The 24,190-nt window shown below is 53.5% G+C and overlaps 1 protein-coding gene across 1 annotated transcript; it reads left to right on the top strand.

Moving 5' to 3' along the window:
- Positions 1-8,888: 8,888 nt before the first annotated feature.
- On the top strand, positions 8,889-24,185 carry PGAP6 (post-GPI attachment to proteins 6). Its single transcript, XM_080384525.1, has 13 exons — positions 8,889-9,100; positions 13,109-13,286; positions 14,862-15,069; positions 15,156-15,289; positions 15,668-15,933; positions 17,160-17,488; positions 18,227-18,320; positions 18,845-18,968; positions 19,680-19,816; positions 21,870-22,048; positions 22,524-22,670; positions 23,065-23,181; positions 23,719-24,185. The coding sequence occupies exons 1-13, from the start codon at positions 8,974-8,976 to the stop codon at positions 24,013-24,015; spliced, it is 2,337 nt and encodes a 778-aa protein (XP_080240651.1). The 5' UTR covers positions 8,889-8,973; the 3' UTR covers positions 24,016-24,185.
- Positions 24,186-24,190: the final 5 nt, after the last annotated feature.

Genomic DNA, 24,190 nt, shown 5'->3' with positions numbered 1-24,190 from the left:
GTCGGGGCAGGAAAATGAACACAGGCAGGAAAGTGGCACTGGGTGCCACAGTGCTGGTGTCTGCACAGCCCCCCACCCTTATCGTGGCCAGCAGCAGGGCAGCTGGGGGGGGGGAGGAGAGGAGTGGGGGCTGCAGGCGTCTGATAAAGAAAGCTTGGGCTCCCCTCCAGCTGTGGGTGTGGTGGGAGATGGGGCAGCAGATAGTCCCCGGGGGGGCTACAACCTGCCAGGTGCTGAGTAAGGCTGCCCTGTCCCTGCCAGGGCTGGGAGGTGCTCAGGGCTGGAGTGAAGGTTCCAGAAAGCCCCAGGGTGGCTGGCACAGCCATGGCACAGAGCCAAGCCAAGGGTGCCACCAGCCCCTTCGCTCTCTGGCACTTGTAAGGATGGACACTTGCCCTAGCCCCATGGCCTCCAGCCACCATCAGCAAATGTACCAGGGGCTGGAGAGGCCCCAGATGACTCCAGGGAGAGAGGGAGGCCTGCCGGCCCGCAGGGTTTCTCCTGCAGAGCACCACAGGCATCGTGGCCCCCTGAGCCCACCACACCTGGGCATGGCGAGGAGGGGAAGAGAAAGCTGGTCAGGGCATCGCTGCCCAGCCTGCGCCAGCCCAGCACAGAGCAGGGTGTTGGTGCAGGTCGCACCCTTGCAGCCAACATCACCCAGACACAGCTGTGGGCACAGCTCTGCTCTGCAGTGAGCCTCTGCTCCCAGGGGAGCCCGGGGGGGCAGGGGTATGGGGGTGGGGTGGGGGGCTGGGGGTCAGGGCACACAGGCATGCAAGGTGGTGTGGGATGGTGTGTAAAGCGCTGGGAAGAACCAGCATCAAATCCAGCACAGACCTGGGCTCCTCCAGCCCCGGCCACAAAGGACCTTCACGGTCCCGTGTGGGGTGTAGGCACGTGGTGGGGGCAAGATGTAACAGCAGTGCAAGGGATGGGATGTGTATGGAGGGGGAGGGCTGGCAGCTGTCCCCGCTGCTTTTGCTTCCAACCGCTCCCATGCCATGCTGTGTCCTCGAGCAGGACATGGTGTGTGACGACGGCCAGTGTCCGGGCTCTGCAGCGCTTTCCCAGGGCTCTGCCTGGCCAAAGAACCACCGGGATGAGTTTTGTCCCAGCCATTTGTCCCTTCTGCCACAAGATGGGGACCTCAGGCCGTGGTGCTTTATCGGGGCCAGGCAGAGGGCCAAGCCATGATCCTGCCTGGGGCTGAGCTTAAGCCTCTGGGCAGGGAGAAGCAGGCTGCCAGGACGGGCTGCCAGCCAGTCCCAGGTCCCAGCACAGTGGGGACACTGGTGCCAGCTCAGAGGGGTGCGAGACCCCTCCCCAGCCACCCATTTCCAGTGCGGGGTGCCCCAGCAGCCAGGCACCCCATGCCTCCTGGCTCATAGCCCAGTGGCACGTGAGCCCCAGACCCCTTCACTGGGCATCCTTTGGTGGCCGTGGCTTGGTGTGCCTTGGGCACAGCCTGCCCCACGGGCCAGACACACTGGCAGCAGATCTCTCCAGCCTGGCTCTTCCTGAGCTGGCATCCCTGCCTGGCTCCCTGAGACCTGCAGGCAGCACCTCAGCGGTGGTCTTGAGTAGGGCAGGTCCAATATTTACCTCACTGCTGGCCCGGGATGGTTTTCCAGCTTGTATTGCCGCAGCTCGGGTACTGATGAGAGAGGTGGTAGAGGCAATCTCTGCATTGCCACAGCAGTGGCAGCCCAAATTGGCACCAGGTGATGCGGAGGAGGTGGCCTTTGGGGACAAAGCCCCCTGATCCAGGCCATGGCAGCACACAGAGGGCAGAGTCACAGTAGGCAGCTTCAGAAGAGGAAGGAAGATGAACATCTTCAGGTAAGACAAACGCCTGTTGTGATGTCTCCACTATCTGGAGACCTTTCTTGCCTCTCATCAACATTTATTCTTTTCTGTAAAGCATCTGTAGTTCAAAGACACCCACAGAACAAGGTGATATTTTGTTACATGATAGTCACCAAGGCAAGTGGCATGTCAGAGCTCATTTTTATTGAAAGAGGAGCTAAAACGTCATCAGGAAACGAGCTTGGTAGTTACCACTGACCTGATCACAACATTTTTACCAGTCTTTTGCTGGGCTGTGAACAGCATTGTCCAGGTAGCTTGGATACTACTCTTACTGGCATCTGATACATAGTCATGGACCTAGGGAGTGTGTCCTGTAAAGGGACACAGAAACACAGACTTCTGGAGGAGGTCACGGGAGTTTACCAGGGATTTCCCAATCAAAATTTAGCAGAGAAGCAGTGGGAAGATACAAAATTCATTTATTTTTGGAAGCTGATCTTAGGACACCCGTTGAGAGATCCTCATGCTGGAAAGAGGAGAGAAAGCATTGTGCATTTTACAAACTGTTCCTCTGTCTATACATCCCATCCTGGCATTCAATATGCCAATAGTGTAACTCATGATTGGTGCAACTTATAGGTTTTGTGCTGAAAAACTGCTGCATAAGCACTTTGTTTGCCAGGTATTTGGACAGTTACTTTTTCCTAAGCATCAGATTTTCCATACTGACCTGATATCTCTGATTTGTCTAGATCATTTTGAATTTTAACGCAGTGCTTTGGGGTGCTTGCAGCCCCCCCAGCTCAGGAACATCTGGGAATTTAATAAGTGCATTCTCCATTGCAACACATAAGTTATTGATGAAAGAACAGTGAATAATAATGTTGAACCAAGGACTAGAATCTGTCACAGAAGGAAAACAGACTCATCTGAAATGATTCATTCTTGGCAATGGCCACAGTTATTACTCATCTCTTTCTTCGATTAAATGTCCCACTGTTTTTTTGTGATTTGAAGTTGACTGGTTTATAGTTCCTTAGTTTCTTTCTTTTACCCTGCTCATGACAAGAGACCCTAGTGTCTTGTTTCTGCAACCCCATCATCCTCCACTGCTTCCCAAAGACACTGCCTGTTTGGAGATGGCTTCAATCAGTTGCTGAGGTAAAGGGAATTTTTTTTTCAGGCAAGCAGTCTGAAAATACTGGAATGATTGAAATATAATTTTAGCCACACTCATTAGGATCTTCCCACCTTCTCCACTGGCTGTTTTGTCAATGGGAAAAGGAAAAGTGGTTGTAGAAGACAGAAAGCAGAGTCAGCCTTCACTAAAATGCCAATTTTGATGAAGGACTTCAAATATTTTCTCTCCTTCATTTCCTAAACGCAGACTGCTCCCAGCAGAGCAGCCACATCAAGCACAGCTGTACAAGCCCCTCTGGTCAGGACAGGGCTGATAAAAACAAGTATTCACAGAACTGAGAATCTTGTCTGCTCTCTTTTCCCAAGAACTTTCCCAAGAAGTTCAATATTGCAAGCACCACCTTAGAAAAGCTTTTTGCTGATCCCCCTCAAAGCTGACCTGTGAGGAGCCTAGGTCTCATTCTGTGAGTTCCTGCAACTGAAAAGGCATTCAGCATCACAAACCCCCTGTCCCTGGAAATGTTCACAACAGAATCCAGGTCTTGGATTTTATATCTGGGAGAAGCAGCAAATCTGTGGTAACATGACATTGGCCACCAATGCTTTCTCAGTGCTGTACTGCAGCCATTCATCAACTAAACAGCAGAAACTTTCCACACCTACTTTGCCCTGGTTTTCCACCTTCTTTTTGTGGCTGACCATGTCTTTTTTTTTATAATTAGATCCAGCCAGATTTTCGCTTCAACTGTACTGCCAGCAACCCTTTTTCAATGAGATTACAAGATTTTTCCGCAAGCCTGCTTGACATTGCCTGCTGGGGATTCATCAGATTTTCACTACAGAGATGGAAATTGAATAGAAATGCAGAAGTTTTCTTCCTGAAGGTTCCCCTGTCTTCCTGCCACACACCAACCCCCTGAGAAGACTGAATTTGCTTAGGGATGATGAAACTGAGAACTTACAAAATGCTCTGCTGGTAACATCACGGGTTCCTCCCTCCCAGCATTGCATTCAGCAATGGGAGATGCAATCCGGGGAGAGCACAGGACCTTAACTGGTTTTGGTTGTGCTCCTCCAGCATCCACACCAGCAGTAAAAGCAGTTTCAGGAGGTACATTCCTGCCTGTTGCCTTCAGCAGCTGGCTGTTGACCTGCTGCTCATGAATTTGCTATACCTTTCATAAACCTGCTGATCCTATTTGTTTCCACAACCTCCTGTGGCAGCAAGTTCTAGAAGTTCATTCTCCCCCCAGCCCTGTATAAAGTCCTTTTTATCCATTTTAAACAACCTACCAGACACATCGATGGCCTCTAATTTGTCATGCAGAATCTGACGAGCAGCGGGGCCGCATTCACTTTATGATTTTGTAGAGTTTGCCCTCTCTGCTCCTCCTTCTCTGGGGAGAAATCCCAGCCTTCCTGGGAACTCCTCGTACTGCAGCTGCCCCATCTCCTTCATCATCTCAACTGCTCTGCTCAGGACTCTACATTCACTACATCCTTAGCTCAGAGGCCAGCAGTGCACAGATGTGGGTGCACCAAGCTGTTACACAGCAGGCAAAAGATGCCCTCTTTTTTGTTTTGAGAGCCCAAGTCCTTCCTGATGGCATCACCACATTTTGCTAGGGTTTTTTTGCTGCACATCAAGGCTACAATTTTGGTGAACCATCAATGTGGACTGCAGCATCTTTTTCCTGAGTTATAATAGCCAGTTCAAGTTCAACCTCCTCTGATTTAGATCATATTTTCCCTGTCTGTGTCACCTTATTTGCCTACACTGAAACGATCAACCTCCTGTTTTTCCATTTGTGAATAACGCTGAAAGCTGCGTATAGCAAAGCTCCATGGGCTACATCAAACAGCCTTTCGCCAGCCTCCTGCAGTGATGGAGCATCATCTGACATTTCTATCAAAAGCTGAAATGTGCAGCTCTAAGAGCAGATTTTTGGTCCATATTCCTGGGACACCATTCTTCATTACACTCTTCCTTTCCAGATCCCCTGTCAGTGACTTTTGGTAGGCAGGGAGCTGCTGGGTAGGCACAACTCCACGAGGATCTAGCTGGAGATGGTTAAAACAGAGTTTTACAGACAGCACTGCTTTTTTTGCTCCTTGTACCAGGACCAGACAGAGACAGGGGAGCAGACTGTGCCAGCTCTGTGCTCCCCAGAGACCTTTGCACATGGCCAAGAGGATCCCAACTACGGATTTATGGAAAGCAATGCAGCAAAATGTGCATTGCAGCTGCTCAGCCAGAAAGCTTTTATACCTCCTTCAACGGTTGAGCAGCTGAGTGCCTTTATTAATAGTAGAAGTATATTTATCAAAATTCATGGGTCAGCATTGTTAAAGCTCCATAGATTCAATCAGGACAGGTCACCATTATTTATTTTTCCAGATCGTAGCTTGAAAAAGGATATTTTCAGTATATAGCCCAGATTTCTCCCCAGGCCTGTCTGAGACACTGTAGGCAATGCACTCTACAGAACTGGGTCTTCCAGGTCTGTCTGGCCTCCTGAGGAGGGGCTGTGCTTCAGGACTCATGGACCAAAGAGCCAGAAGGTGATGCGGTGACCCCAACCATGACCCAGGCACCTGCGCTGCACCCAGAGCCAAGTGTGTCTAGCACAGACATGCTCACCAGGGGTTTCTAAACCTTGTAGTTTATGTTGCCACCACAAGAGGAGGCAGTTATCACTGCAGCTGGATCTTCTGCCTGGCTGCAGGTCCTGGTGACCCGTGGGTGGTTGCCTGCATCCACCTGCAGCACTGCCTCTGGAAGCTGAGGAAGCTTGCTCCAGCTCCAGCTCCAGCTCCAGCTCCGGCTCCAGCTCTAACTTGAGCTCCAGCTCCAGCTCCAGCCCCAGCTCCAGCTCCAGCTCCAACTTTAGCTCCAGCTCCAGCCCCAGCTTCAGCTCCAGCTCTAGCTTCAGCTCCAGCTCTGTAGCAAAAGGCAGACTGCCTCTGGTACAAACTCACCCCTTGCAAGATGGCAAAGCTGCTTAGCCAAAAGGGAAAGGAGCAACCCACGGAGTCACTAAGCTGATGCCATGAGTGTCCTCACATGTTTGGGGCAGCTGTCAGTCTGGAGGTGCCATGTCCTGCAGCATCCATCACCCCAAACAGTCACAGTGAACGCTGGGATGCTTTCCTTGGGGAACAGGAGCAAGTCCAAGGGACCTGAGCTGTGAGAAAACAGGTGGTGTAACACATGGTGGATCTGATTCTGCATTACATCAAGTGAGTTTGTTTTATGTTCAGATCTCTCAGATCTTTGATTCTGAATCTCATTTTTTGTCCTTAAAGAGGAAAATAACTACAAGTAGAGACTCTCCTGGTTTCAGCTGGAACAGAGTTAATTTTCTCCTTGGTAGCTGGTGCAGTGCTGTGTTTTGGCTCTGATGTGAGAACAATGTTGATGGACACTGATGGTTTTAGTTGTTGCTGGGTGATGTTTATACTAAGTCAAGAACTTTTCAGTTCCTTGGGCCCTGCCAGTAAGAGGGCTAGAGGGGTAGCGGAAATTGGGAGGTGACACGGCCAGGACAGGTGACCCAAGCTAGCCAAAGAGGAATTCCATACCATATGACTTCATGCTGAGTATATAAACTGGGGGAAGATGAAAGAAGGGGGGGACATTTGGCATTATGGTGTTTGTCTTCCCCAAGTAAGCGTGATGTGTGATGGAGCCCTGCTTCCCTGGGGATGGCCAAACACCTGCCTGCCCATGGGAAGTGGGGAATGAATTCCTTGCTTTGCTTTGCTTGTGGATGCAGCTTTTGCTTTACCTATTAAATTGTTCTTATCTCAACCCTGGAGTTTTACATTCCTTTCTGATCCTTCTCCCTATCCCTCTGGGTGAGGGGGACTGAGCAAGTGGCTGCGTGGGGTTTGGTTGCTGGCCAGCGTTAAACCACGACAGCAGGAAAATCATTGCTGAGGATTGATTGAGGATGAGCTGATACCTTTAAAGTAGACTTGAAAGCTAAATTAACGTGGAATGAGAATAGAAGGGTTTGTTTGTTCTTCTTTCAAAAGAACGATTTTTGAGCAACAGCAAAATCATCTGGGAGAACTCAAAGCTAATGTGGAAGAGGCTTGCCATTCTGTAGGGAAAACATTGTAAAATTACTTTATACCCCAAAGAAGCAGGAAAAACAAGGGGGAAAGAGTGCAATACCTAACTGGAGTGTGATTTCCTCATATCAGAAGGATATTAGGAATAATAAGTAGATTATGAAAAATGGAGAGGACTAACCATTAAAGAAGGCTTTGATTGATGCTCACGATATGCGTAAGTGAAGTGAGAACAGATAAATCCATCAAGTTGTGGGTCCAGATCCCAAAGCTCAGTCATAAGCTTTGTTGTAAGTCATGAGCCGTGTTACAGCAGCATCATGTGGCACTGAGGCCAGGTGATTTACACTGGAGAAAATATCGATTAGTGGAAGAATTGTAGGACAGAACTCAAGAAAACAGGCAGACAGTAACAGGAGTGTTGGAAGGCAGTTATTGGCCTGGAGGGAAATTACTGATGGACTCTGACCTTGGATCTGGTCTTGGAATTTTTAATAGCCAAAATATTAAAAGAAAAGATGTGGGTACTGTCACAAAAGATGAGGATCAGGATATTACAGGATACTTGCATGGCTTCAAGGATCAACATAACAGAAAGGGGATGACATCCTTGTGCCCTGCAAAAAAGATGGGGAGGAAGCTGATGCTGTCGTCAGGCAGGACACATCCCAGAGGGAGAGCTCTGAACATCCAAGGGCAGTAACACACAGGGACAAATGGAAACGAACAGACAGGGAACAAATCTAAGCTGGGGATTGGTGTAGTAGTCCCTTCGCATCCCACACTTTATGCGCTCAAGCTTTTGGGCTGACTTCAGGGAGCTCTTCTCATAAATCAGATGAGGACATCACTAGCTATTGATTACATAAGCTGCTCCGACTGGGCTTTCGGTGAAGTCAGAGGCCCTAGAAAATGACTGGCTCTTCCCTAGGGAATCTCCTTCCCATACCTAATAACTTATCACAAGTATATCAGGTCTGTGAGAGCAAGCAGCAAAGCTTTCGAGCTCCTGAAGTAGAAAGTCCACCTTCAGGGAGTTTGTGGTTGACTGCGAACAGGTCTGAAATCCTTGGCCAAGCTGCCCCATAAGCAAGTTTTGGGATTTTTTGCTTGAGCAAGGACTCCGAGGCTGTGTCCATCCTGCGTTACTCTCCCGGAGAGCATAAACACACCAGAAGGTATCCCAAAGAAAAGGCGTCTAAGAGGGAAGATCCTCAATTCTTTAGAAGTCAACCAGAAAATACATGTCCTGTGAGTCCTATGAAGGTGGCAGATGGGTGAGAGCGATGGGACTTTCTCGGAAGGACGTAACCCACCCTTGGGATGGCGCCTGCCTGCGGTTCCCGCTGGGAGCTGGGCACGGTGGGTGGTTTGGGAAGGCCCAGGCATGGTAATGTTTGAGATTTCAGCTTCAACTGGTCTTCAATTCCCGGTTTACTTTCCCATCACGGCACTGAGAAGCAAACCCACCCTGCTGCTGACGCCGCTGGCACCCCTAGCCCCCTTACCCGGGCACCCTCCCACAGCTCCAGGGTGCTCCTGGGGGGCTGACCCCCACCCCCCCGCCCCAAGGTCACTCTCCTGGGGCTCTCAGCGACCTCCTGCAGTACCGGGGTGCCGAGGGGACCTCAGGACCACCTCAGGTCTCTGGGTCTGAGGGCTGCCTGGGGTTACCCAAGGTCTAGGGGCAGGACGCCAGAGCTTCCCCGGGACCACGGGGCTCCCCAGGACAGGGGGCGCCCCCCGGGGTCCGAGCACCCCGCAGACCCCTGCCTGCCCCCGAGCACCGCGACTCCGCGGCTCCCCCCGGCGCGGCGGTTCCGGGGGGCGGCGGTTCCGGGGGGCGGGCCGGGGCGGGGCGGCCGGCGGAAGGGGGCGGTGGCGGCGGGGATGGCGCTGCGGGCCGGGCGGCGGGCGGCGATGCCGGGGTAGCGCCGGGCGGCCATGGTGCGGGGGGCCGGCCCGCCGCTGCGGCTACTGCTGCTGCTGCGGCTACTGCTGCTGCTGCTGCTCCTGCTGCTGCTGCAGCTCCTGGCGCTCCCCGCCGGCCGCGGCAACCGCACCGGCCCCGGTGAGTCCCGGCCGGCGGCGGGGGAACGGGGACGGGGCGGGGTTAGGGGTCCCGGGGCGCAGAGGCGCCAGTGGGAGACCCACGGGGTTACGTCGAAGTGAGCGGGCACCTGCCCGCCCGCTAGCCCCGGTAGCCGGTCCCGCGGGTCCCGGGGCTGGCTGTGAGGTGGCCCCGTGATTTCCCGAGGGACCGGGGGCTCTGCGAGCCGCCCACCGTGGGGCACGCGTGGGGCGGGCAGCGTCGGGCTCCGGCCGTACTGGGGCTGCGCCGGTCCCGCCCGGCGGTCGGGTCACGGTGCTGCCGGGGCACGAAGGGTGAGAGCGGAGGCTCTGGTGGGGCGGTGGGCTCCCCGGGGGCCGTGCCTCCCCCTCCGGAGGGCCGGCCGACGGTGGGGGCTTTGGGGAGGGATGGTTGGTTGCCTTCTGCACCCCATCGTGGAGGTGGGCTTGTGCCGGTAGTGGCTATCAGCCAGTGATGGTGGGTGGCACTTACCCGCAGTCGGCAGAGCAGGGAGGCTGCTCCGGGAGCCGCCGGGTGAAGCGGCCTTTTGCCCCCAGCCCACCCTCGGCTGGCTTCCTGCTAGCTGGGCAGCCAGCCCCGCAGGGGCCCCCTGTGCCGGAGGGGTGCGGGGTGCTGTGTCTCGGCGCTGTGCCATCGGTGGGGGAATGCCTCAGGAGGGTTAGGTCTGGGCGCTGGCCAAGGTCAGCTCCTCCCCAGAGGAGCAAGGGGTCTTCTTTCTTCAGCAGCTACAGGTGGGGTTTTGACCGGGGTGAAAGGAACAGGGTTTCTGTTACACGATAAACAGCCGGACATCCTGCCACATAGTCATGTCCTTTCCTGAGTCGGACTGATCGCCATCTCGGTAGCTTTAGACAGCATCTGCTGTGAAAGGAGGGCCTCATGCTTCTGGTGGGAAGCCCTGAAACCAGCAGTCCAGGTATCATTTTCTAAAACTGCCGTGAGATCATCTGTGGACAAACAAACGCAAGCTGTCACAGGCGGCTCTTTATTCTGAAATTCAAATAACACATCTCCTCTCTGCACAGAATCGTTGAGGTTGGAAAAGACCTGTAAGATCGTTGAGTCCAACATAACGCTGCCAAGTCCACCAAACCCCTTCCTGGAGTAACTTAGGGCAGAGTGCATCCCTAGAGAGACATTTGCACACTCTGTGATTCTACCACATCTTGTTTCTTGTCTGAAAAACACTTGGGGTTTTGCATCATATGTTTGAAATCTGCTTATGTGAAATCTGTATAGGAGAGGATGGAAACAACACCCATTTGACAACTCCCTTGCTCAGTTTAAAGGCTTGTTTTACATCATGGGACAGTCGAGTGGGACTTTCCAGGTGTTGCCATGCTGGCGCAGAGCATACTGAATAGATGGGGACAGACACATACAGGGCACAGCAAATACTAGAGTACGCGCCCTCGATGCAAAAATGGGCTGCCGGAGCGCACGCCCTGCCTGCAGTGACCTGTCTTTCTGGCTTTTCTCTGCTGATACTCAGTTTATGTGCCTGTGGTATTTCCTTGTTAGCCCAGGCGGAGAGTGCCCTGGGAGTTGGTTTACCCACCCTCTGGTGCAGCTCTCGGGTGCCCAGCACAGCAAAGCCAGCGAGCGGGTGCTTGGCCAGTTGTCGCCGGGAGAAGCTGTGTGTGAGCGGACTTTGTCCACGTTGGCATTTTGTTGGTACAGCCACAGCTGCTGCAAACCTGGTCTCAGGTAATGCGTGGGCAGGACGGGTCTGCCAGCCTGCCCTTGACCTGTTACTGCGCTTGAGCTCTTTCTGTATAATTGACCAGTCCTTAATAAATAGCGCTGCTGATGGCTGGAGGTTTTAATTTTGCAGCCTGCCTGCCCTCTTCTCCCCCAAAACCACACAAATCACACTTTAGCTTTGTGAGAACGTGCTGGATGGGTGGTGACCGTGGCTGTTGGCCTTGCAGAGCCTGACAGCCGGTAGGGCTGGAGCAGCTTGCATTGAGGTGAGAGGGCTTATCCCCATGCAGGCTGTCAGGTGGGACCTGTTGCACTGAGCAGGACCAGGGCTCTCCCAGCTCTAATCACACATTGTGTCCCTGTCTGCCCTCATCCTATGCCCAAACATCTCCATGGATTTCCAGAAACAAACGTGCCGTGTGCATGCAGAGTGCAGCTGGAGCTATAGACACCACCGGTTAAAGACTGCTCCTTTCTGTAGCTCCCATGCGCGAGATGTAACTGGGCTTGTAGGGCATCACAGCCAACTCTTGTCTGTAATAGCCCACGCACTGCACTGGCGGGGCAGCCAGGGAGCATTTGCTTGAAAAGCCCCTTTTGTGGTCTCTGCTCCTTGCTGGCCTAGAGAGCAGTGGAACCCCGGCGTGGGGACCGCAGCGGAACAGCTCTGGCCACGGGCTGTGGACTTCTGGCTGTCCTGCTCAAGGCTCACCCTTCCCTGTGACCTTGCTTGGCCCTGTGCATTAAAAAGTGCTGCTCCCTTGGCTGGACCCCATGGGTGCACAGCCGGGGCAGTCCCTGCGGTGAGGTGGCGTGGCCACACTCTTCCTCCACAAGCAAATCCTCCATTTGGCTTGTGTGGCTGGTATTTCTTGCTTTCCTGTTTCCTCCTTTCCCTGTTGGGTTTGCAGTGTGCCTGGAGGCTTTGATTTGGTAATTTGCCAAGGAACTAAACCCATGATTACCGCTCCTGTCTCTTTGCAGCGCCGTGGGTACAGGCCAGCGTGCATCCTGCTTTGGGGCATGAATCGTAGTTCCTGCTTGGATTAGATGCCTCTTGACATGAAGTACATCCCAAGGCTCTGGTCCTGCCTGAGAACTGTTTTTCTCTTTTTTTGGCATCTTTCTTAAACTGAGTTGGGACCTCTGTGTGTCCAGCATGACCCTGTGCAGCGTCAGAGGACGGCAAATTAAACCATGCTTGCTGCTTTATTCTCTGATAGAAATGAGGAGTCTGCGTCTGAAAGGTGCCATGGTTTTGCCCCACTCCAGGGAATTCCAGAGTAGAAAAGGAGCATCTGAGAAGACTCAGCAGAGATATGGAGACATCTTCTTCTGCCCCCTTACTGAGTGTTATGAACCTTGTATTTGGGTGGGCAATATGGCCTTGGTTCTGCTGTCTCTGTGCAGTTTTGTGCTCTTCTCAACCCTGGTGTGATGTTTCTTTTCTGTCCCCGAGTTGCAGTCTGGCTGGTTTCTTGCTGACAATAACACCAATGTAAAATTTTGCAGGTGAAATTATCAGCAGGCTGGGGGTGGTCTGTAGGCATAGATGGGCAGAGGGGTGGATGGAGGACCTAGTCCCGATAGCACTTTGACTGAATGGCTGTTGCATTCTTGCATGACCTTTCAGCCTACCCTAGAGCTGTTCTCACTATCCCAGCAGCTTTCTTCCAGGCAGGAAAATCTTTAGACTTTGGAAGGTACATCTGAAAGCAGGGTTAGGTTTGCAGCACATGAATTTTCATCATGTTGGGCATCACAGGAAGGCAGCATGTTGCACAGTATGTGTGTCCTGAACTGGGTAAGATGGGTAACATCAGTCTGTGCACTCAGCAGGGACAGACAAGGGCACAGCTCTTCCCTGTTGGCACCATAAACTGTTGCTGGAACCTGGAGCACCCCTGTGTTACCTGCACCCATCTGCTCTGCACTGTTTGCCCCAGCATTTGCTGATGCCTACTCCATCACGTCTTCTTGTGCCATCAACTTCTCCTCCTCCTCTCCTCAGCATCTCCTGTGATCTGTCATCTTCAGAGCACATCTCACAGAGTGTAGTTAAGGCATCTTTTAGTGCTCTCTGGCTCCAGGTGATAGTTTTGTAGGAGGGCTGTGGGCAGTTCTAGCTAGAGGAGCAATGTGGATCACCTAGGGGGACTGGGATGAGCAACCAGGGACACAAAGGGCTCCTCTCCAGCAACCTTAAAACTCCTGTGTGCTTCTGTGGGCAGGTGTGGTGCCCTGCAGCCTGCCCCAGCAACTGCTGTGCTCTCTCCCTTTCAGACTCCCTGTATGTCTCTGAGTACTTCTCTCAGAGCGCACAGAAGCTGTCCTTCTACAGCTGGTATGGCAACGCCAAGCTTTTCCACTTCCATGTGCCAGAAGACACTGTGCTGCTTCGCTGGCTTCTGCAGGCCTCCCGGGGGAAAGGACCTGAGTGCACCAGCATGGAGATCACAGTGTATGTATGTCCCTGTGCCAGTGCTTGTCCCATGTGGGCTGCCAGTCCTTCTCTTGTCCTTGTTGCTCATGGCTGTGATTGGTTAGTTGTAGGAGGCTGGGCATCTGTTCCCCAGTTGCAGCAGCCACAGTTTCTTCATGTATTAACACTAAATCTGTGTTTAAACCTGTAGAGCATTTTGTGTTGGTGTTAACAGTGGATCTGGGGCTGTCTGTCAGATGTGGTGTCTAAGGGATGCCTTAGAAACATGGAGAGAGCTTCACGGTGAGGCTGGTGTTACTGCTCATGAGCAAAGTTGTTCCTGGACCTTTCTGTGCCTGGCAGGATCCTGCACATGGTACCAAAGGATGTGGCAGGACTACAAGGGGCTTGAGAAGTCCCAAACCAATTGGAGGTGGATGAATTCCCCAGTACAGAGGAACTAAAGAGACGGGGGACACTTGTAGGGGATGCGGCTGTGTGTGAAGCAGAGACAGGGGAGGAACACTGAGTCCTGCAGACACAAGAGCATGAGGAGATTGCAAACTCAATGCCAGTGAAAGAAATGCTGCTTAAGCGGTACTTGAGTTGTTGGAGGATTTGAGGTCAAAAACTTGCAAGACTTTGAGTTGTATCTTGGGAGAGTACCAAGTTTCCTGGGCAAGTGCCTATGGAGACACATGGGTGTCTGGCACCCACTCCACAGAGGTCTTGGGAGCGACTGAAGCTGCTTGGCTTGCGTTTCCCTGGTCTGTCCTGGGCACAGACTGGTGCTCCTAGTTGCTCCAGAGCAGCCTGGCACACATGATCTTCCTACTTCCTGCTTCCCAGAAGGGTTTCCAGTAGCTTGGGGATGTGAGGAACAAGGCAACAGCAAAATGATACCCAAAGAAATGCAGACCAGCCCAGCTAAGCTCAAATGGGTTAATAAAAACCTGTCCCGCCTGCTTGCTGGACCTGTTACGTGTTGTTGCACAGCAGTCCAAAAGCGAGCAAATTAAATGCCAAATTGGCTGCCCAAATAAATATCTCGCGTGTTACTTAGCTGCCTGCTTTTCTGCTGCCTCAAACATTGGGCTGTGTATCTGGAAAGCAGAAGTGCTGGTGTACTGAAGTCAGTCACATGCACCTTACTGGGTAAACACCTTTTTAGTCTGTCAGCCTGCCCTTCTTAAAAGAGGAAATAGGGAAGATGCAGATCTTAGCTAGAAAATTAAAGCTTTTTGTTGGTGATTTAGCCTATATGGGGTATTTGTTCATGGTTATAAAAAAAAGGAGTAGTCCTGCGGCTGGGGCTTAACCTTACTGAGCATGGAAATTTGCTTTCAGGCTTGATGGAACCATGTAAATCCTTATCTTAATAAGCAGGCAAGTTAAACCAATCTCTAAATAAATCCCGGATAAGCTAATAGCAGCCAGTCCTCACCAGATGAAATTGATGGCTCCTGTGGTCCACTTGAAAATGTGGGGGTTTTCCAGGCTGCTCCCCCTCCGATCCCAGGCCAGCCTGGGTGTCCGCTGATGAGTTTGTATCCCAGTTTATCTTGCCAGTGTCTTTGCATCCCTGATTTATTTGCATTCTGTTTTCTCTCGCAGGCACTTTCGCTATGGAGCACCTCCTGTAATTAATCCACTGGGCACTCGTTTTCCTGCAAATGCAACCGTCCGTCCTTCCTATAACATAAGTATCACTCTGAGCAGTGCTGTGCAAAATGCCACCTTTGTGAACATCACCACCCCTGCTGCTGGAGACTGGTTCATTGCTGCCCATCTCCCTGAGGCTGCTGGCAGGATTGAAGTGAAGGTGAGGGTCCTGCTGAGGGTCTCAGCCACTGTACTCTGCCCAGTGTGTCTCGCCACAGCTGACCCGTCTGCTCTCCCCTCCTGCAGGGTTTCTCCACTCCATGCCCCTATATGTTCCAGGCAGATATGTTTGTGCTCAGACTCACTGATATGCCTGTCCTGGAGCCTGGCATTGCCATGTCACAAACGGTCGTCTCACCTGCTAAGCCACTGCATGTCAAGTGAGTGAGAGCAGCGGATGGAAAGGCTCAGGGCCGTGGTGGGGTGGGATTTCCCACCGATGCTGCTTAGGGGAAGCCACTGTTGTTCCCTGGGGCTGGAGCTGGGGGGTCCCCAAGCCTGTTGGCCAGGCTTCCTGCAGCAGTGGTAGGGGTTCCATGGGGAGCACATGAGCACCCTTCTCCAACTCCTCCCGGGCGGTCTTAGAGGTTCAGTTGCGGGAATTTTAGTTCTTTGAGATGTTTTCTTTGGGAAGGATTTTCACAACACCAACCAGGACAATCTAGTTCTTGCCACAAAGTCCTGGGGGCTGTGGTGGGGCATGGCTGGCTTGTGTTGACAGTACAAGCTCTGCAAACTGCTGGTCCCTTCTCCTGCAGGGTCTTTGTTCCCAAGCATGCCGCAGGGATGCGGTTTGAGCTGCGAAGCTGCATGGCAAGCAAGCAGAAAGCGTGCGCCTTGCGGGTAGTGCTGGGCTCCATCACTCTGCCTCAGTCCTTCCAAAGGATCATCACCTGCACGGGGAACGTCAACTGCAGCCTGACCCTGGATTCGCCCCCCTGGGAGAAGTGGCTGCAGATCATGGTGGAGAGTCTCGGTGCTCCCAATGCCAGTGTGTTGGTGGAGATGCTGGCTTCTTTCACAGGTGGGCTTCAGCTTTCTCTAGCCCTGTGGGCAGGACAAGAGAGAACTCCATGTCTACTGTGTCCCTCTTGGCCCTTTGGGTGGCTGGCTGTAGCTGTCTGCGTTCCCCAGCATGCTGATTGCCTGGGTAAAATCCTCGGGGCTGAGACCCAGTTATTGCTTTGGGGTCAAAAGCGAAGGCTCTGATGTTCACCCAAGAGGGATACTTCCTGGAGCTGCCTGGTTTGGAAATGCCTGACAGTTTCAGGGTCTTTGAAGCAATGATATTTCCCTAAGGCTGTTTGGGAAGCAGTGGCTGGCTTAAAATCTGGTGGGGAAAATGGTTTTGGGGAGAACAGTTTTGGGTAGATGCGCCAGACAGTAATGATATGTTGACTGTCGATTGGCAATAAGCAGGCTACAGACAGGAAACCATTCCACAGAGGTTTACCTGGGGTAAGGTCTTGGGTTGTAGTGAAGGGATGTCACCATTTCAGGTGACACCTTGTGACTCAGGAGGTCACAAGGTCCTTGTGGCTGTGATAGGCACCTTTGCATCCTCTTACTATGTGACCATAATCCCTGTCTGACTCTTGGAAGCTCACCAACTAGGTACATTTTCAAAGATTTGTGTTTTTTCTGCTGGGGTTCTGCCATCCCCTCCTCATCCCCTGCGCTGGAGGGCCTGGCAGGGTTAGAGAGGAGCCTTAAGGCTCTCTGGGAGTGATGGACAGGTTCCAGCAGTGGGACCCAAATGTCACATGCAGCTCCATCTGCCACGATGTGACAGCTTGTGCCTGTAGCTACACTGGGTTAGCTTCTTTCTCCTGCTCACCCTTGTCTGCTCACGTCTGGGGAACTGGTAGAGACTTCTGTGCAGCCTGTTGTTATGGAACAGCCAAGTGCTGTGCTCTGCCACTGGCTAGTGATGCTCCCTGGGTACATTGGTGTGTTTTGATGCTCTGTGTTATCTCTTCTTCTGTTCCCACTCCCCCACAGCTCCAGGGTGCTTCCACCCACTGTACTGGTGTCTGGCTTCCATCAGTGTCCCAACTTGTGGATGCTGTTGCTGGAGTTCCCCTTGCACAGATGGTGCCTTTCGGGGGCTGTAGCCATACTGCAGTGCATGAACCAGCTGAAATACGCACAGTTTGTGCTATCACTTGAAGGTCTGGAGCTGCTGGGGCCCTGCCTGGATGAGGTGCTAGTCCTGGCTGTTCTTATTCATCTCCTTTTTTTACTTTATAGCTTGCAGACCAGGAAGTACCAGTTCATTCCTTAACTTCAGCAGCCTAAACCAGAGCCAAACTGGTCCCAGACCGGGTAGTGCAGGAGCGGCAGGGAGCTCCACTCTGTCTACCAGAGAGGCTTCACGCAATGCGTCCGACAAGAGGAGCTTCTGCCTGCAGAACCAGCCCATCGTCCGTGAGGACCTGGATGTGGTGTCCGTGCGCTACAGACTCTTGAATGGTCCCAGTGTGCCCGTGAACTCCCTGTCCCCGACCCTCCTCCTCCTCAACCTGAACACTGGCGTGGATAGCGGCGGTTCCCTTGTCGTCAGTCTCCTGCTTAACAAGGTGCGGAGGCTGATTGATGGGATTGTCTCCCCTTCGAGGGGCTTTGTGCCTGCTCCTGGGCTGGTTTATCAGCAAACTCCAGGGGTCGTTGGTGCCAGTGGGACTTTTTTTGTTGTCACAAAACACTGAGCCTGTTTTAGCTGCTTCCAACATGTCCTATCTGCCAGCTCTGATTCAAATGCCACAGGTTGCTGGCACGTGGGGGAAGTGATGCAGAGGAGACAAAATGGAAAGCAGCTGCAGTGCCATCTTCTGCACGGGAGCCTGGTGCCTTGCCACCAGGAGAGGAGACTGAGCAGGCAAACCCAGGGATGTCCCTGCCCAGGTCGCTGCTTCCCAGGCTCCTTCAGTGACACCCTAAAATCAGCCCCCTGAAATTCTCTGAAACTTCCTGAGGGCTGGAGCAGGGCTCAGCCCTGATGTCCTGCTGCCTCGGACTTCTGCCACACTGTGCTCATGCTGAAGCGATGTGCAAGTGCCCCAGCTTTGGAGCAGTTCCTCCCGTGCAGTCCCCCAGGAGGCTTTCTTGCCTTTCAGCCAGCATGTGACACAGTGGCAGCACAGGGTGAGCTGAACACAGCTTTGCCCAGAAAGAGCTGCTGAACTGATGGGTGACCTTGATCTGCAGGATTTATTGTCACCTGCTGCTTCCATATACTGTGGGCAGCATGGGAGATGAATTGTGCAGGGGGGTGGCACTGGGGTGCTCTGACATGGGACACTGCTGTGTTTGCACAGACATCCGTGAGCCTGGCCAATGGCACCGTGGTAGCGTGTGTGAGTGCTGCTTCGCCGGTGCTGTCCCTCAATGCCACCCAGAACTGCAGCACAGGTATGAGAGCTCAGCTATGCTGTCTTGGGGCTTTGCTTTTAGACCTTGTGAGCCATTTGTTGACTCAGGACTTTGTGGCATGAGCCGATTTCGGCACGGACCCTCCTGAGGTCTTCATGTTGGCACATGCCCAGGGTGCTGGTGCTAGTCTGGCACCAGGAGTTAGCCTCCACCAAAGGAGGGTCTGATTACCAGCTAGGGTCCTTCCGGCCTCATTGGCAGAAGGTTTGGGGATGGTCAAGGTATTGCCAGTGTGCAGAGAAGCCAAGATCTGCATTGGAGGACTAGCCAAGCGAACAGGCTATTCCAGGTGCCCTGTGCTGTCTATGTAGGTACTGAGAGCTGAGATGAAACAAAAAAAGAAGGGTCTCTGGAGCAAGAGTCCTCTCCATCCCCCTGTTGCCTCCTAAGGGTGGGAGCAAGGAGCCACAGGAGCATCCAATTCCTGTGCAGTCAGAGCCTGGGATTGCTGTGGGCCCTTCTCCCCCAGTCTTGGCACATCACAGCACCCCCTTTTCTTTAAGCTTTTTTCCAGGGCTACCCTCTGAGCGTGAGCACGTCCTCTGCGGAAGCGATGCTGATTGTCCTGTACCCGCAGACAGATGACTGGTTCCTCTCCCTGCAGCTCATCTGCCCAAAGGGCCAGGGGTGAGTCTGGCGTCATCCTGCCCTGGGGCCAGTTCAGGGCACTCTGCCTCTGCATCCCCCTGCCCTTTGCTAGTGTGAGCAAAACTGAACCCCTGTCCTCACCGCTGCGCTGTGGGCTCCTCTCACCTGGTAGCAGTTGAACTGTGGCTGCAGAGGGGGAAGGAGGTGGGTGGCACTGCTGACTTGCTCCCTTGTGAATGCCCAAGCAGCTTGTCTGGTGCTGAGCTGGCTCATCTCATGCAGATTGCAGATGGCAGAGCTTGCCTGGATGAACTTCCCCTTCCCCAGGTAGATTTTGAGGTGACAAACTGGTAAATGAAAATGCTGCTCTTCCTCCTTCAAGGAAGTCTCTGAGATGCAGGCAGCTGTGCCCATACTCCTGCAGTTTGCCTTACTGCTGGTTCCTTGTGTAAGGCCCTGAGCGTGCACTGTGAAACAGTGCTGGCGATGCTGGTCCTGAGTACCAGTCATGGGCACTGGGGTCTGCTGTGGGGGTCTGGGGAGAGCTGATACCTCCCTGCACATCGGTTTGGCAGCTCAAGTGGAGAGAGAGCCAACTCTGCTCCTAGCTGTTGGGAGTGATGGAGCAGATCGCAAAGTAGCGGGGAGCTTGGTGCAGGAGTGTGGCCTGACCCCCTGGAGCAGAGTGCTGCCTGGGTGCAAGGCTGCCCCGAAGGAGCGGGGTGCCAGTGTGACCTGCTCTCCTTGCAGTGAATGCAATGCCGCAGAAGCCAAAGTAACGGTCTTCACGTATCTCACCCCTTGCTTCAATGACTGTGGGCCGTACGGGCAGTGCAGCCTCCTGAGAAGACACGGCTACCTCTATGCTGGCTGCAGCTGCAAGGCTGGTGAGTGCCTTTTCCTAGGAAGCTTTGCCAACCTCCCCAAGGGGAGGACACATTTTCCAGTGGTGGTGTTTGAGTAGAGGAGCTGGGGTCCGCTGTGGCTGCCAGGAGCAGCCTGGTATTGCAGTGCCTGCCCAAAGAGCCTGTGGCAGGCTCTTTGGAAGCATCCTGACTTCCCTGAGGGGTGCTGGGTTCTGGGAAGCACAGAGCACCCCAGAGGAAATGGGCAGTCGGGCTGAGGACAGCTTGGAGTTTCATTTCCATCTTGGAGTCCCCCAGGGTTTGGAGAGGTGCTTTTGAGCATCCCCAGAGAGACCAGGGAGCCAGTAGGGCTGCCTGAAAATGCTTGTGTTGGAGCCTGTGCCCTTCAGGGAGGTTTGTCACAAGGGTCCTGGTGCGGGGTGTGATGACGCTGGGCTGCAGTCCCTGCCTGTGCTTTGCCATGGTGCTCTGCCTCCTGCCAAGAGCCAGCGGGCAGGCCAGCCCTTAGACTCCGAGGTGCCCCTGGAGAAGGAACATCTGTGTCAGCTGCTAATTATCTTAATGGTATGAGAAGACTGGGCGGCAGTCAGTGGTAGTAGGAAGTAGATCGTAGGGAAGATGATAGCTCTGCTGTGCCTGGGTGGGCAGGTGTATCTGCTCTCAGCAGAAGGGCAAGGCAGAATGTGGTTCAGCATTGCTTTGGGCCTGAGCCAGGATGTCTTTGCTGTCTGCTGCAGTGCCGGTGAGGACTGAGATGGAGAACAGCATCCTAATTTCCCCGAAGGGTTCCAGGTTCTGGGAAGCACAGAGCAGCCCAAGGGAACTGGGGAATAAGGCTGAGGACAGCATTCTGCTGAATCACTTGGAGCAAAATGCCCCATCTGCATATTCGTGACCCAGAAATAAAGTGGAGAGCAGCCTGCCTGGGCTCTGCCTGGCAGGGAGCCCGCAGAAGGGGCAGAGCTGCTGTCTTGGTTTCTGGTGGCACTGTAATGGGATGGATGCTACTTTTAACTCTGCTTCTTGACCACGGTGTGCCTGTATATACCCAGGCTGCCCTGTGACTGAACTCCTTTCCCCAGAAGGAGCGGGCATCCTGATCTTGAATTAAAATAATTAAAAAAAAAAAAAAAAGAAAAAAAGGCAGGTTTTTATTCATAAGAGACTGTCTCAGCTCAGTCCTTGGTATCCAGTGAGCAGACAGAATTGTGCCCAGTGTCATGCACTGTCCTCTAGGAGATTGTCACTTTGCTGTCCTGTGCAGAGCTACGTGTCACTGTGGGCTGAGGCAGTAGGTTTGCTCACCTTGGAAAAGAGGAGTTGGAAGGGGATAGAATCTGCTGCCCATGGGGGTTACAAGGACCCTGGAGCCAGGCTCTTCTGGGGGAGCACAGGGAAAGGGCGAGAGGCCACAGACATAGGCTGCAGCAAGGAAACTTCAGCTAAATCAAAGATGACAATTTCCCCCATCAGTTGTTCACATCTGCACAGTACCCAGGTCTCCATCCCTGGAGATCTTCAAAATGCAGTTGGGCAAGGCCCAGAGCAACCTGGCCTGGCTTTGCAGTCTGCCCCACTGTGGTAGGTGGGACAGGAGCGCAATGTTTTCCTCAGTGCTGTGAATCATTCTGCGCCCTGATTCCTGGGATCTGAAGGGAGCTTGCACCCAGATTATACCATCATGTGAAGCATCCGACCTTCGAATGCTTGATGTACCACCAGCAAGTAGCATGTGAGTTGAGTTACTGTGGGGAAGAAAAGTACCAGTCTGGATAGACCCATGTGGAATGTAGGATGGCCTCTGCTACTGGGAGCAACCTGGGGGATGTCCTTGGAGCAGATATGGGGCTCTGCTGGGGTTCCCTGGGACTTTGCACAGCAGAGCATGCCATGAGTAATGAGACCATCCTGAGAACAGTGGCTGATGGAGCAAGGGAGAGGAGAGTCAGGGATAGCCTGGGGGTGTGATTGCTTCTTCTGAAGCATCCCAGGCTCCTGCTGGGTGCTGCTGCTGGGTGCTGCGGGAGGACAATGTAGGGCATTTGAGATCCACACAAGCCTCTCTGCTCTGCAGGTTGGGGGGGGTGGAGCTGCACAGATGATACCAAGGCCCAGTCTGTTGGTGTGCAGAACCTGGCCACCCTCCTGCTCACCCTGAGCAACCTCATGTTCCTGCCGGCAATAGCAGTTGCTGTTTATCGCTACTACCTGGTGGAGGCCTCCGTCTACACCTACACCATGTTCTTCTCCACGGTAAGTATTGCCTTCTGTTGGGTCCCCTGCTAGCTCCCCTGAGCACCAGGAATGCTGCATCAGACTGAGGTCCTTGGTGTGGCAGTCCATCCTGGAGCTCCACAGCTTCTGAATTACTGGAGAAGCACCTCCATGGACATGCCCTGCCCCTTCAGAACTTGGCAGCAGTGTTATTTTTACTAGGTCCTTCCACCTACGCCGTGGGTGCTCATATTTGGGGGTAGGACCCCAGGGAGCAGAGGTGGGGCAGGAGTATTGCACACTTGAAGGGTGCTGTCCTAGGAGCTCTTGGCTGCTGCTGGGAGGATGCAGGTTGATGGCTGCTCTCATCTGCTTTTTGTAATGCCACAGTGGTTTGGTCTCCTGGAGGCACTGCCGGGGGAGTCCTGGCTGCCACGGGCTGAGCTTTCTCCTGCCCAGAAAGCTGTGGTGCTGCTGGATTCATGCCAGCCTTTGCTTTTGTCCTTGGTTCTAGTTCTACCACGCATGTGACCAGCCAGGCGTTGCGGTGATGTGCATCATGGACTATGACACACTACAATACTGTGACTTTTTGGGCTCTGTGGTGTCCATCTGGGTAACGATCCTGTGCATGTCCCGGGTAAAGAAGATCCTGAAATACGTGAGTGTCAGGTACCCCTGCGCAGCAAAGGCAGACCTGAGCCAGCCAAGCCACGGGTTGCCATGCCGAGCCCTCTCACGGCTGTTTCAATGACACAGCCCAGCCTGGTGACAAAGCCTGTTTGTCACCCTGATTTTTAAACCAGCGGGTTGTTTTGTCACAGGAATTTGTATCATGAACCTGTGTGCTTGTAGGACTGGGCCCGAAGGGACTGATATTTGTGGGAAAGGTTTGTGGGTCCGCTGGTTTCTTCTTTGGAAGATGCTACTCCCGAGTCCTGTGTGCACACAGGGGTGGGTGGCCAGGAGGTGAAGCCCCCGCTGCCTCTGGCATGGCTGGCTGTGCTCTGGCAGCAGGTGAGCTACTGACAGTAGTGGTGGTGTCTCATTCCCAGGTCCTTTTCATCTTGGGGACCCTGTTAATTGCCATGTCCCTGCAGCTGGACCGCAGAGGGGTGTGGAACATGATGGGTCCCTGCCTCTTTGCCCTCATCATCATGATTGCAGCATGGGTAAGTAAGGGCAGCCTGGCAGGTCCTTCTGCCCTTTGATCCCCTCCAGAGAACAATGGTGGCACAGCAGACCCCAGGCTCCAGTTCATTTACAGGCATGGCCTGATCTCCCTGAAACACCCAGGTGGAGGCAGGGGGCAGGGCAAGAGATTCAACCTTCCATCCCTCTAGTAGCTGAGAAATCCCCAGGGTATGGGTCTGAGCACAGTCCAGCTGCTGCAGTTCCAGTTCAGTGCACACCCGTGTCTGCAGTGGTGTCCCAAAATGGTTGGCTGTTGCCTGTGCCTTGAGCAGAAGCTGTAGCATCTGTGCTGGGCTTTGGTGCCACGGCTGGCTAGGGGGTTTTGTACACAGGAGGTGGGCCCAAGAAGGGGGGAGGCTGAATTTCTTGGGGACAGCAGGCTCGCCCTCTTGCCATGAGGTTGGCAGGTGCTCGTGGGTCAGGCAGCGTTGCCTGTTTCCCCCTGCCTAAGCTTCTGCTTGGCTGCCCAAGTTTCTGGTTGGCTCCTTAACCCTTCTGTGCTCCGACACCTCCAGGTTTACCATGGAGTGAAGCGCAGGCACTGCTATCCCTCCTCGTGGAAGCGCTGGGTTTTCTACCTCCTCCCAGGGATCACCTTGGCTTTCATTGCCATCTCAGTATATGCATTCATGGAAACCAATGAGAACTATTACTACACCCACAGCATCTGGCACGTGCTGGTGGCTTGCAGCGTTGCTTTCCTGCTTCCTCCTCGGGACAAGCATAAGAAGCCCTGGGCCTGGTCACAGAAGCTCACTTGTCGCTATCAAATCTGCCAGAACGACCGTGAGGAGCTCTATGCTGTGACCTGAACTGCTCGGCTCCTGGTCGCAGAGGTGGAGGGCTGGGGAGGTTGCTCTTTGCCTGGGTTGCCCCTCTCTTGCAGGTCGGCAATCCTCTTACATGCTCATTTGCTGGCTGGGAGGGTGCAGTGTGGACCTGGTGTAAAGATGAAGATGGTGGGCTTGTCTTGTGAAGGCAGGTTTG

This window comes from Falco punctatus (assembly GCF_963210335.1).
Source record: "Falco punctatus genome assembly, chromosome: 4".
Classification (NCBI taxonomy): Eukaryota; Metazoa; Chordata; class Aves; order Falconiformes; family Falconidae; genus Falco; species Falco punctatus.
This window is presented reverse-complemented; position numbering and strand designations above follow the sequence as displayed.

Bases quoted from the DNA above. Each gene is read 5' to 3' on its own strand.
- PGAP6 (XM_080384525.1), top strand. From the start codon at position 8,974: ATGGTGCGGGGGGCCGGCCCGCCGCTGCGGCTACTGCTGCTGCTGCGG. The intron at 13,287-14,861 runs GTATGTATGTCC...TTTCTCTCGCAG, and splicing joins ACCAGCATGGAGATCACAGT to GCACTTTCGCTATGGAGCAC. The intron at 18,321-18,844 runs GTATGAGAGCTC...CTTTTCTTTAAG, and splicing joins CACCCAGAACTGCAGCACAG to CTTTTTTCCAGGGCTACCCT.